Raw genomic sequence first — 13,269 nt, forward strand, 5'->3', positions numbered from 1 at the left:
ACTGGTGCATGCGGTGGAATATGTGGGAGGTTATTACAGACTGCCTGGTTTTGTCCCTTTTTTTTTTTTCCTGTGTTGCCCCGTTTACAAAATCCCAGTGCTAATTAGAGAGCTGCATCTGTGGATAATCAGCCAGGGAGAAGCTGTAGTCTGAGGTGCGTGAGGGCACCTGGGTCTCTCAGCCATTTTCTTCTCTCGCCAGGAGTCTGAGATGGACACAGAGGAGGAGGTGGACATTCTCATGAGCAGTGACATCTACTCGGCCACGCTCTCCACCAAGAACGCCTATTTCTCCCGCAGTCGTGTTGGCTGGGTCTTCAAAGAGGATAAGACGGTAATGTCTCTCCTTCAGACTCCAGCACTAAAGTGGTGCAAGTGAATGTGAATGCTATCCACAGCCAGAATTCAGCTGTCGAACTCCAGTTTATTGTGTTTGTCTGCATCCAGGGGGACGTTCCCGTGGACACAGTTTCCTTCCTTCTCTCCTATGTCATAACAGGCTGCCTAGTGCTTACATTGTTGCATTTTAAATATTGCCCTGCTACGCTGAGATTTTGGACAGAATTGGGAGAACCTTATTTATTTGTTTTTGTTTGTTTATTTATTTACTTACTTATTTTTACATTGCGTAACTTCAGTTCTCAAAATTCAAATTGTTACGTAAGGTCATTTTTAGCATCAGCCGCTGTCTGTTTGCATGTGGCAGGAGAAGGCCGGGAAGTTCGTGGGTGACCTGTACACGGTGAAGGGCCTGATCCTGAAGTGCAGGGAGCATCTGAACGAGGAGGACGTGCTCCATAACAAAGCCCTGGTGGAGAGCCTGAGCAGGGGCGGGGCCCTGACCGAGCAGAGCTTAGAGGTCCGCACTGTCGCAGCCGAACGTCAGGCCCTGTCATTCCCGCTTAGTCTATCACAGTGATTTGTTCATAAAGCTAAAAGGAAAAATTCAGGTACCAGAACAAAGGCCAGTTCCTTTCAGAAATCGTTTTCCACACCAATAGGGACTTTGGTTTTTGCATGACCTCATGTACATAAATGCACACATGATGGTATGAGTAGAACCTGTGATGTGATGTGCTTTCCCTCACAGGTTGCTAAATGCGCTGGAGGTCATCGCTCCCTTCAAGCACTTCAGCAAACTCAGATTTTCAGATGAAGCTTCCTCCTCGATTTCCAGTCAAACTCAGTAAGGGCATCCTCAGGATTCTAGCTAACATAATGACAAATATAAAACAGGCGTGAGCATCGCAATTATTAAGACAGAAGACATCTTTGATCCAGGTTTGCCGTTTAACTTCCCTGTAAAAACTTGCGCTTTGGCGATTGAAGCTGGAAGATGATGTTAAATCCCACTTTCCTTTTCATTTCTCTCCTGATGAATGCCAGTGATTAAGACATCCCCGTGTTTCCGATCATTAAAGCTACAGTGACATTTCAGGAGTTCCGGTTTGACAAGTCCATCTTCACCATCCCCGCTGACTACAAAGAAGGCCCCTACCGCTGACCTCACATGTAACAAGAGGTCTAACATTACTAACAAAGATTACCACTCAAAAGATGATCAAATCTGTTTATTCTGATTTATCTAAAGTTATCTGCTTGTCTTTGTCCATAGCTTTAGTGAAAGCTGTGTGCACATGTGTTTTGGAGGATGGAGAAGGGAAAGCTATGCTCTTAAGGTTCATTGTGGTCCCCCTTTCGGAGCACGCCATCCACAAAAGAGGATGACGTGTTTCTGAATGAATGCAGTGACACTGTTCCAAAGTTCAGGACCCCAGCACCCACAGAACACACTCACTATGCACAAGCGCACTGGGTCTTGAGGCCTTGTATTGAATTTCTCAGCCTGGCCGTTTTGGTTCCTGGATGTTAGTCGGGTGTGGTTTTTTGAGGTCGCTACTGCCACCTGCTGATTTGTACCGCCTGAGCCATCACTGATTCACTGCAGCAGACATTAAGGAGCCAAGTTCAGGAACATAGCTGCTGTTACTTTGAATGTAGCCTTGTAAATATCAAAAAGATCAGCATCCATTTGACTTGAAAACATCAGTTTCGAAGTATGGAAATATTTTTGCGAAGAGCAATAACCAAACTGAATCAAAGAGTCTCGGGTTTAAGGAAGAATGCTATTGACGCTAGAGGGTGAGGCCGTGTTTGGATACGGGGGGGGGGGGGGGGGAAGTCTTGTAACCGAACAAATGGAACAGTATGATAAACTTCTACGCAAAAAGGCATTGACATTTCAGAATATTATGTTTATCTAACTGGGTTTATTCCATTTGTATGACAAGGCGATGTGATTTGTGTGTGCGCTCACTCCTCTGAATAATATATTAAATTCAGATGCTCAATGACTAATTTTATAATAATTCGCTAAATGTAGTGTGTTGTTTTGTTTTTTGGAGCAGTTTCTTTTCCATATTTAGTTGATGCTCCTGAAGTTACTTTGGAAATAATTACACATAGATGGTCCCTAGAATATATAACCAATTCTATGCCCAGTGAAACTATTTCATAAATTTGTAGATAAAATTCCAGCAATTTAGTGTCTGAAGGAGCAGTTGCATGAACTCATTCATTTTCATATTTATGCAATAACTCATTCACATGCTACACTGTGCAACAACTACATGCAGCATCTGTAGTGCATTAGCCTGAGAAAATCAGCACCAGGACCACAGGGGGAGGATGTGTAAGTTCTCATATATTATTGTGTTATGACACCTCTACTGAATGTGTTTACAGTGCATCCATTGCACAGTAATGCTGTTCAGTGTCACTTTCCAGGACTGTTCACTAATTATTTAGTCATCTGGACTTTATCATCAGTTGTTTTATAGTGTTATGTAAATTGGAAAGAGGTGTATTACAGATTTGCACACAAGCTGGCTCCTAGGCAGAGGTTTCCAGTGAGGTTGAATGGGAGGGGTAAGTTTTGGATCGTTGTGTAGGGAGGATGGGCTAATCCAGAGCTGTGTACCACACTCAATACATCATGTGTGTTTCATTGGTTTAAGACTTTACCATGGCATGAGTTTATTTCAAATTTGTTGGTACATGTAACCTGAAATTAATAACGAGACCATGGCCCAAAGTAAAGGAACACGCTTCTCTCTAGTCCTAGCTGACCTGCAGACAGCATGTGTGGTAGAAATATTTCAAAGTAAACTACATTCAAACCAAACATTACTCACCTGCATAGCAGAATTTTCTCTTGCGAGCAGGAATTTAGAACCTACTTTGCCAGGCTTCTGTTTGAGGTTTCAGTCCAATTTCTGCCCAAAATCACACCATGGCCTAACCAAGAATAAAAAACTAACCAGAAGCCCTCTCACTGACCCCATGGAAAAGCAAATTCACAAAATATTTTTAAGAAGCATTTTTAGAAGTACTTTTATCCACTGCCATACAAAACTGGGAATTAAGAGGTTCAAAATAAGAAGGGTTTAAGTCAACATCTTTTCCACTCAATTGAGTTTATTTACAGTATAAAAATTTTTCCAACACTTGCAAACTCCAGGATGGCCAACTACTGGATATGATATCTAGGAATATAAAGCACTAATCATATACATCAACCCAGTCTACCTAAAATGACAATTGTTCCGAATTAGTATCAAAACAAAGAAACTAGGGAAAAGCGTTCTCTAACAAAATAAAAACAAAAAGGACAAACAAACCCACACCCCTCACCATGCTTGTGGTCACTATTTTAATACTACAGCCGTTGCCTCAGGCACAGTATTTACAGTGACCGCGAAAATGAAAACGGGAGCTGAGAAAAGAGCCACCCATGTCATGTCTGAGCCGGTCACTGGGACAGTTAAAACAAGCAGGACGTGTGAGCAGGAGACTAAAACGGACGCACACAATTATGATGGCTGATCACTTAGCTGAACACTCAAAACTATCCTTCCTTTTTTCTAGTTTTTTTATTTATTTATTTATTTTTTTTGCTTCTTTTTTTTTTTTTTTTTTTTTAAAGGCAAATGCACATCAAATTATATACGGCTCAGAGAGGGAGGAAAAAACACAGGCTGCACCTCGGGTTCCAAAGCCCATTATTTAACCCGGTCCAGTCACTTGAGATCAGCACAGGGGCCAAAGGAGAAGGAAACGGAGCAACATTGAATTCTGAGGTTATCAGATACATACCCATGACGGCAAAAGCAATCACTATATTCCTTGTTCCGAGCACAGTTCATGTCATTTCCGGCGCGCGGGGGGGGTGGGGCCCTCAGTCGCTCACTTCCATGTCCTGCTCGTCGTGGCGGTCATCACCGTTCTGCTTGGCCTGTTTCGGGCTGGCCTTGGAGGCGTTGCCGTCGGTGTCGGCCACGTACCGTGTAGGAGACGCGCCGGAATCTTCCGAGTCCTTCAGCTCGCGCTCCTTCTCGCTGTCGTAGCCCTGCTCCTCCTCGTCATAGTCTCGCGTCACCTGCAGGACAGCACACGTTCAGGAAGAGCAGCCCGACGGCACCAGAGCACTTTACTGAAACTCTGGCCTCGACAGAAACAACCGGGCAGGTAATGTTAAATCATGAAATGCCGACAGCCTCCCCCTCACACTCGTCCTCTCGCTGCAACTGCACCTTCACGTCCCGTTTCTCGCTGTCGGATCTCCTCTCCCTTTCCTTGTCTTTGCCCTTTTTCTTCTTGCTGGAGGAGTGTTCCGACTCGTCGCGGCTGCGGTCCCTGTCGGAGCGCCTGTCCCGCTCCCGTTCCTTCTCCCTCTCGCGATCCCTCTTCTTCTCCTTTTTGTGTCTGCGTGAGTGACGCGTTTTAGAGCGTCCATGAAAACCAAGCAAAAGCATTGCTGTTGATTTTAAATCGTTTGGCCTATACATCAAGCTTTCATGAAGCTTTTCCTGGCAAGATGTAAAGATGTTTAGTGACTGCGTGCAAATACTCCTAATGACAGAAGAGGGGGCGAGAGCTTTTTTCTGTGGGACGCAACCCTCACCTTCTTGGCGACGGGGACCTGGAGGTCCTCTTTTTCGGAGATCTTCGGGGAGATCGGCTAACGCTCCTCCTGCGCCTTCTGCAGCACAAATAGGACAGGGATGAATAAAATACAAGATGTGACCAAAAGCCAGTGAGTGGAAAACTGCATACACAACCAAAAATGAACGTGAAATGTGTCAGGCACGTCTTGCATAGCAGATCCAGGCTTAAAATTGTTTTTAACAGTTTATAGGTCAGAATACCCAACAAGCTAGAGTGGGCATTAAATAAAACGCAGAGGTGGATATTTTCAATAATTCTGGAAAATGCACAAATGTGCTGGCTTTTTGTGCAAAGATTAAGCTGTAAAGTATAAAGCATGTAATTTATGCTTTATACTCACACTATTGGACTAATCATTCGTGTGTATTGGACAAGCGAAAGGACGGCGGGACAGATGGACATGGTTTTGAATCTCAGTCTGGTTGTCTTTTAAAAGCAAACAAGAGTCTTCTTGCCAGGGCCTGGGGAAGAGGGTCGAGATTAAAACATTTACCGGCTTGTGCTTCTAGATCTCCTGGCGCTGCTGTAGCTCTTCGGAGGGGTCTTGGAGCGTTTTTTGTCTTTTTCCTCTTTTTTCCTGTCCCTGAGGATGAGAGAAGCACCTTCATCAAGACCCTGTTTTCTGTGCTCTCTACTACACCAGACCTCTTTCTATTCCAGGTCATGGCTCCCAAGTACACGATGCCAGTGGGTTCATTTGCCAGGCCACTCATTCTGCAGCTAATTTAAATATTCCATAAGTCAATCAGTAAATGGATTCAATAACGAACATTTCAGTCATCAGCTGAGCTCACTGTGTTACTGTGGGACTAAGAGAGGCACTAAGAGAGGCACTTTTCAGTGCTTCTTGGAGTACGAAGTGCCACACTAGTGACATATCTATGCTGCTGCAGAATGGATGAGCGGAGGTGCATGGCTGTCCGGCTACTAAATAATTCACATGGTTTTCTCTTGCACACATCCTTATTTTTCCTGCACATGAGCACACCCTCCTGAAGTGGGAATCCCAAACGCCAACTGTCAATTTTGACACTTCAGCTCACGATGCAGCTGACCCCTTGGAGCTAAAAGAAACAATGAAGTTACAACTGACCACACACTCTTAGGGGGCAACGGGGAGTGGCGTGGCATGACCTAATCTGCTGGGTCCACTGACCTGGACTTGCTGGTGGAGCGGCGGCTCCTGTCTCTGGAACGAGAGCGCCTCCTCCTGGGGCTGCGCGAGCGGCGCCGGCTGCGGGAGCGGGAGCGTCTGCGGTTCCTGCTGCCGGACCTCCTGCGGAGGGAGCGCGTCAGGGTGAGAGGGCTGCTCTGGGGCAGGGGCAGGGGCAGTCCGCCCTGCTCACTGCGTTCAGCACTCGCGTACCAGATAAAAACAGATCTAGCCGCAAGCTTGGATTCGCCACGTAGCTGTGCAGTGTGTGTGTAAGACTTAGTACAGTGAGCTGGTGCTACAGATCTGACAGGACACCTTATCCTGAAGATCACACCCAAACTCAACTTCGCTTGGCGTACCTGTGCCTGGAGCGAGAGCGGGACCTCCTCCGCCTCGATCTAGAGCGGGACCTGGAGCGGGAATGCTTACGTTTGCTGTCTTTTTTATCTGCAACAAAACCATTTGAACCAACATTAGAACATCGGCACGTTACCTTTAGAAAGCAGTAATGCATGATGGGGGGGGGGAGAGTCCAGTTTTTCTGTATAAAATAGAATGGAAGGAATTCTGCTTGAATGGAGCACTGTTACCATCTACAGGAGCAAAATGTATTTTCTTCTGCCAATCTCTCGAGATATGAAGCAAGAATGGGAAAAAACTTGCATTAAACTCCACCTTCACACCAGCAAGGCAGGAAATAACTGTCGACATTATTAGAACAGGCCTTCTGCACTGGGAACAAGTGGCTTTCAAATGAACACTTGCTGTCGGCGCGTCTGAAGAGAGTGAGTGGGAGAAGGGATGTAAAGAGGAAGGAGCCTGAGTTCGAGAGACTTTTCTCCTTACTGCCAGGTTCGATGGCAGCAGAGATGAGGGACTGGGCCTCTCGCACTCTCTTCATTGCCTCCTCAATCTCCTTGCTGGAAGCGTCTGCCTTCAGACCCATGCCTGCAGCCATCGGATTCATTCTGCACGACAAGACAAGACGCATGGAGGTGAGGACTGCACCCTTTCGCTATACCGAGCTCTCAGAAGGCTGCAAACATGTAGATGACCTGCTTAGCAAATGTCAGTGTTTAGTGCTGTCAGCATAAAATGATGCAGGCTACCCATGTCCTAGCAAGGATTTATCAATACTTTTACTATACAAATATACTATTGCTCATCAATAGCAAAAACAAAAATCAAAAACAACTTGCACTAGATGGAAAGCAGAGAGCAGCTAAAATCACAAGGAGACATACAACTGTCCTTCTCTAGACATGCACAGAACAGATGGCTGATGTAAATTAGGAGCCAAAAAAACCCACACTCACTTGGGATCAACTGAGGTCATTAACTTCAGTAGCTGGTCAGCAGAAAGCCCCTGTGAATGATACAGGAATGTCAACCACGATCTCAACACTCTGGAGAGGAGTGTTACAGACCAACAGTCTCAGGGATTATGAAGTGTTTAAACTGGATGAGCACTTACCTGGGGATTCATGCCAGCTCCAGGTAGCATGGCAGGTGCACCCAGTGCTCCTAAAGGAACTCCTCCCATCTGCATGGAGTTTTAAAATGACTTATAGCTACTACAGTTCTGCTATATGAATAGCTGTACTCCAAGCTCTAGTTAATTATGTGGACTTTGGTACAAGGTACTAATCTTTCAGTTTTGCCAGCAAAGGCTGGTAGAGCCCAGCTAATGATACACACGAGAGAAACACCAACCTGTCCCTCCCATTACTACTATGACAAATAATAATAAACACACTTTTTCATGCCTAAGGAATTAGAACAGCACTGGGGAAAAGTCTGTGCAGCCCCTGACCGGGCGAGAATTACCGAAGCGAGCGGGTTGGGTGTCGGGAGTAGACCTCCCCCCGGAAGCAGGCCAGCGACGGCGTTCGCGGGAGCCAGCAGAGACAGCGCTTTCGACTCGTCTGGGATCACACCTTCAAGACGGAAAAAAAAACAGATAAGAGTTACACTCTGAGAAATCGCATTCACAACATGCACAAGGGGGAATCAACATTAGGGAGAACATTCAGATGTTCAAGCAATAAACATACTTGCCCCCAAGTCATTACCACCTGCGTCTCGTTCTTATTAGGTATCTTTTGATCAAAAAAAAGCTGTCCAAGCCACTTATCACTTTGTGATAGACTAAGATGGGAAAAATGTCATAAAAAACACACTACTGCAGTTGGTACTGCCAAGCTGTGATCACCTGGACGCGTGTTACTTAAGTCATGAACCAAACGTGAGCGAGCACAGAGGCTTCTCCGGGGGAGGGGGATGTGCTTTCAACTTTTCATATAGACGTTTTATGAACAAGCGACTCACGTTGGCAGCTTCGCTAAAAGCACACAGAGAAAGATCGAGATACACAACACAAAAACACTTTCAGAGATTGTGGCGATGAACAGTAACAAGCTTCAGAGTTTACACAGAATAGTACAACAAACTGACAGAGCTACAAGTACACGTTATGTCTCGCATGTAGATTGATGGCTGGGCTTTTGCTGGGGACCTGTCCTTACCTGAAGTCGCACAGGAGCATTAAATCTGACCACATGTAGATCTAAGTGCTAAACAAGTGCTCGTACACACAGACAGTAAAGAGGGATCGAAGCCTTCGGACTTCACTCCCAACAAAAGCCCTAAAACATACTTGAGTGGTGGGGGCGCGTCACATTTCCACCAGTGTTGCTCGCACTCTACATGGTTGTGTTTGCAGAAAACAAAATCTTAACAAGAGCACACATTTGAAAAATAAAACGCATCAAGAACAAGCACATGAGAAAGAAGACTGCAGGAGACAAAACTGCAGGGCGGTATTTTCGGCAGGGCCTGGTAAACAGGACTGGCAGTGCCAGGAAAAAGAACTGTAAAACACAACAACAAAACAAGAGACCACTGTTAAAGAGAGGACATCACACCCGTCTCACATATCATGTGGATTCCAACCCACCAATGACAAACCACATAACTACTGTGAAACACTAATCCATGCGGATTAGGCTACTCGATCTCTGAGGTCCTCATCAGTAAGTTAATGCTGGGAACCCTACCCCACCAAATGTGTACAATTAAGAGCAGAATTACCATATCGTAGAAGATCTTACTATTTCATACGTGCATGTCTGGATCAGTCCATTTGGAGTCACCACCTCTGAGCGTTTGTGACAAGTTACGATAAAATATTGAGATTGAGAAAAATAAACAGGTAGGCAGAGAGCTATAAGGTTTCAGTGGATCATTATGCACACTGGCATGTTGGCAAACTGTGCACTTCGGTTTTGTTTTGTTTTTTTTTTTTTTGTTTTTGTTACACATTACACCTAGAAAGAGAGAGAGAGAAAGACAGAGGAGAGAGAAAGACAACAGAGAGAGAGTAAAGACAGAAAAAGCAAAAAAACAAGAAGGGGAGGGGCATAAGGCGCGGCGGCTGGCGCTTTGTAATTGCCTACAGTCGCCTGTTGGCAGGGAGAGGACCACTTTCAGCCTTCAGGGAGGGGGCTCTGCGTTTGCCTTCTCCACTACAAAAACCACACACAAACAAACAACAAGAGAACATTTTAATAGGAGACAGTCTACCATGGGGAAAAGAAGTGATAGGAGGGTCAGGAGGAAACTAAAAATAAATAACTATATTTTAAAAAAATAAAGAATTGAAAAGAAATTATGACCAGTGTTGTGGAACTGAAGTATTTATTTGCTTCCTGCTATGCATCTACATGTTTTTTCTCAGGCTTTTCTGTCCCAGCAGTCTGCAGCAGGGGGCATTTCTGCCAGACAGAGGGGAGTCTCAATCAGCCTTACTCACAATCTAGTCTTTCTTCTTTCCTCTGGGTACTTGGCAAAGCCCTTAACCAGAGTTTGACATTCTATCAGTGAAGGACGAGAATAAGGATACTGCAGGATCACCTTAAGACAAATGCATGATCCAGTAAGGTGGGAAGGTATTCATGCTTTTCATGCAAAATACACGGTCAGGATTGGGAGAAGCACATATCCTCCTTCCCTGCTTCTTTTAAGGTGGGGGAAAAACACAGGAAAAGCTGAATGGTACATATCTGGTCTGAGGACAGGAAGGATAATGCCTGCACACTGAAATATGCTTCAACACACAACAGTGGTGAATACAAACGTTTCAATCCACACACTTTGTGTAATGCTATTAACAAAAGGATCCGGAATGATTTAACCCTCCACTCCACTACACAAAAATGTCGATTACAAAACTTTAAAAATTCCTAAACTAGTTCAAGGACATACTGGGCCTAAATTTGGAAAACCATAAAACATAGGCAGCAACCATTGTTAGAACCAAGCACAATACAGTGTAGCCTTTCCTCCAATCTGAGGGCCTGAAAAGGAGCTCAAATTAAGCAGAGAGAGGAAATGCTAAACTGTGTGAGGGCTGAGCTCTTCCAAGCCTGGAGCTGCACATGCCTGCTTGAAAACCTGATCATTTAAGTGCAACATTCTTAGTGCAAAACATGCTTCCATCAACTTGGATCGAAATGTCCATTTTACACAATACGTGTCATCTGAAGCACAAGTCAGTGCGCAAGCTTCAGCTCAAACGCCTGTCCAGTAGGCTGTGCACAAGGCTACCATTGTGTTCCAAACTCCAGCTGTGCTGCAGTAAATAAACAGTAAATGCAGGGCTCATATATCTGCTCAGTAGTCTGGTGTGCAGTTATTAGAGCCAGCATCATGAGCAATTAGGTGTCATTGGTATTCAACCAGTGAAAGAACAGAGGATCAGATCATGGAGACCATATCATTCAAAACGACAACATACTGCTAGGTAACAGCATGTGTCTACAAGGAAGACAAATGTTAGGAGGTACCAACCTTCTGCATAGGGCACAACTATAAGAGCTCTGTCCACAAAGACTGTGTTAGTTAGATGCTGGGACACCCCCACAGACTCCTGCTCTTTGAACCTCACGAAGCACACCCGTGACGTCACTGGCATGGTGGAATCACTGCACACAAACAAGATTAGAGTGTTATACATATATATTATATAAACCTTACATTATGACTTTCCAATAGCTGGACAATGCAACATTTAATTTAAACAATTTAATTCGTAGTGATTCCATAATAATCTATTTTATCTGACCAATATAGATTTTTTGCACTGTTCCACTGCTTTGAATTCTGCGAGGCATAGAAGCACGCATGTAACGTTACTCTCAAATTCTTGTGTGCAGGAAAACTGAACCCAAGTCGTTCCTTACTCGCCAGGATAAGGACACCTAGTTAGCTAGCCTAGCGAGCTTCCCTAGCTTCCCCACAATGGCCAGACGGGGTGGAAATGAATGTGCGTTAATTAGCTAGCTAGCTAGCCGGCTACACAACTACAGCGGCCTCGGCAGGTAGCTACAACTTTGACATATGAATACAATCCGTCTCTCATTACAGACACACTCGGCGGCTTTGCGCAATCCAGCATCAGAGAAAAACGAAAACGTGGCCTGGCATCGCTAGCTAGCTACGCTAAAATAAGATAAGATAAGGTAAGATAAGAAACTAACGTAAGCTAAGGTAAGATAAGCTAAGCTAAGGTAAGATAAGCTAAAAAAGCGCGGCCTACTTCCCTTCGGTTAGTAGCCAGCGCTACCACCGCTAAAAAGTTAAATACTTCACGGTAACAGATGTTATATACATAGAAGAAACACGATCACTCTGCGTAAGCCTTTAACGTAAGCATCGCTGGTTTGACGGGACTAGTTAGCCTCTTACTCTGGCGGGAATAACCGGAGATCCTCGACGGTTCCCAGGAAGCCGAAGAGGGTTCGCATCTGCTCGGACGTCGTGCTCGGCGACACGTTTGTCACTTGAACAACGTTGGTATTGCAATTCATTTTCGAAAAGATTCGACAACTCAACAACTGTTATATATCTTACAGTCAAATACCCGTCTTGAAAAGATTCGTGTAACCTTTAAGAACTATTTTACGCTCAAAGACAATAATCGCCTAACGTCGGGCCGACGCTAAAACCTAACCGCATCCATTCACCGTGTAGAGCGGAAGCGCCCTCGACCGGAAGCTTGTAAATAACTGAACCCGTTTCAAAATAAATGCCCTTGTCCTCGTCTGTCAGCCGCAACCACTAGATAGAGCAGATCACTCATTAAACTATTCAAATTATAGAAAATATCAAGCAAGGACTTGAATATAGTTTGAAAAATACACAGTTACATAATTTCAAAGAGATACAGGAATTCGTTTTCCAATGTGCCACTTATTGTCTTCATTATGGTTTAGTATTAAAATATTCTAGTCTAAAAACAGTCATCACAATTATAAAAATCCAAAATGCCGAATTAAAATTCATGTGTTGCTCCTTCTATGTGCACACTAAGAGTTGTGCTATAACTAGCAAGGCAGTAAGGCAGTGACAGGACTGCCTTAGATGTAAATGTAAAAGTGACAGGACCTTTAGTCCTTTAGAAAGTAGTACCATTGACATAATTATTCAGTCAAAACAATTTTAATGAGCTGTAAAGGGGTAAGCTAGTCATCCCATGCTGAGCACTATTAAAGGACCTATTTAGCTACGTCACTTCTGAGAAACAATCCAAGTCCCCTCAGGATAAGACAAATCTTAATACAAATCTGCTAAGGAATGCTATATGAAAGCAAAGCTGTCCTTTCATGATCATGAGCGCTAACAACAGCTGAACTCCAACTGCACTGACACTGTAAAGTTGCAAAACCATAGCAGATTCGGAGTTAGAGGAAAGGTTTCTGGACATGTTTTTATTGGGTGTGTTGTGAAGAGGCTATTCTGATGCATTTCTGGGTTCAAATGCTTTGCTGGATCACTTGATTTTTACTGTTGCATCTAATTGGTTTTGCTTATTTACTACTACAAAGCACCAAAAGTATACAATGAATTCATACTATTTACTTACAACAAATGTAAATGACTCTTTACTGTAATTATAATTAATTAAGTATTCTTTATTATACATGTTTATTTGTCAAGAGTGAATATTACATATGTTCTTCTAAAGTATACTTTAATAAATATATCTGCAGCACGAAAAGGGTACAAAGCTTCTAAAAATTGTGCTGTGAAAGAAACTCCTTAATGAT

General features: G+C 44.1%; 2 protein-coding genes across 10 annotated transcripts in view; one reads left to right on the top strand and one right to left on the bottom strand.

The window, feature by feature from the left end:
- LOC113589218 (ankyrin repeat domain-containing protein 13C-like) overlaps positions 1 to 3,784 on the top strand; it is a 12,358-nt gene extending 8,574 nt beyond the window's left edge. For 2 of the 3 annotated variants that reach the window (XM_035536631.2, XM_035536629.2), the window contains 4 exons: positions 203 to 334; positions 707 to 859; positions 1,091 to 1,186; positions 1,387 to 3,784. In XM_035536631.2, coding sequence (XP_035392524.2) covers positions 203 to 334; positions 707 to 859; positions 1,091 to 1,156 — 351 coding nt within the window. In that variant the 3' untranslated portion in view covers positions 1,157 to 1,186; positions 1,387 to 3,784. Of the gene's footprint in view, positions 1 to 202; positions 335 to 706; positions 951 to 1,090; positions 1,187 to 1,386 lie in introns of all 3 variants that reach the window. The other variant, XR_014115936.1, reaches the window with a different exon arrangement.
- LOC113589214 (serine/arginine-rich splicing factor 11-like) lies at positions 3,458 to 12,211 on the bottom strand. 7 transcript variants are annotated; one of them, XM_081694895.1, is made up of 13 exons: positions 11,012 to 11,150; positions 9,619 to 9,687; positions 8,376 to 8,504; positions 7,991 to 8,100; positions 7,638 to 7,706; positions 7,480 to 7,529; positions 7,010 to 7,131; positions 6,523 to 6,610; positions 6,164 to 6,283; positions 5,501 to 5,590; positions 4,964 to 5,041; positions 4,593 to 4,764; positions 3,458 to 4,438 (listed from the first exon to the last, which is right to left on the bottom strand). In XM_081694895.1, exons 5-13 carry the CDS (start codon positions 7,704 to 7,706, stop codon positions 4,238 to 4,240), a joined length of 990 nt encoding a protein of 329 aa, XP_081551021.1. In that variant the 5' UTR covers positions 7,991 to 8,100; positions 8,376 to 8,504; positions 9,619 to 9,687; positions 11,012 to 11,150; the 3' UTR covers positions 3,458 to 4,237. The 7 variants fall into 7 exon arrangements, with proteins under 7 accessions (XP_081551021.1, XP_081551020.1, XP_081551019.1 ...); XM_081694894.1 differs by having other exon boundaries at positions 8,376 to 9,033; XM_081694893.1 differs by having other exon boundaries at positions 8,376 to 9,033; positions 9,274 to 9,687.
- Positions 12,212 to 13,269: the final 1,058 nt, after the last annotated feature.

Source organism: Electrophorus electricus, chromosome 13 (assembly GCF_041902795.1).
Source record: "Electrophorus electricus isolate QZ-2024a chromosome 13, ASM4190279v1, whole genome shotgun sequence".
NCBI classification, from domain to species: domain Eukaryota; kingdom Metazoa; phylum Chordata; class Actinopteri; order Gymnotiformes; family Gymnotidae; genus Electrophorus; species Electrophorus electricus.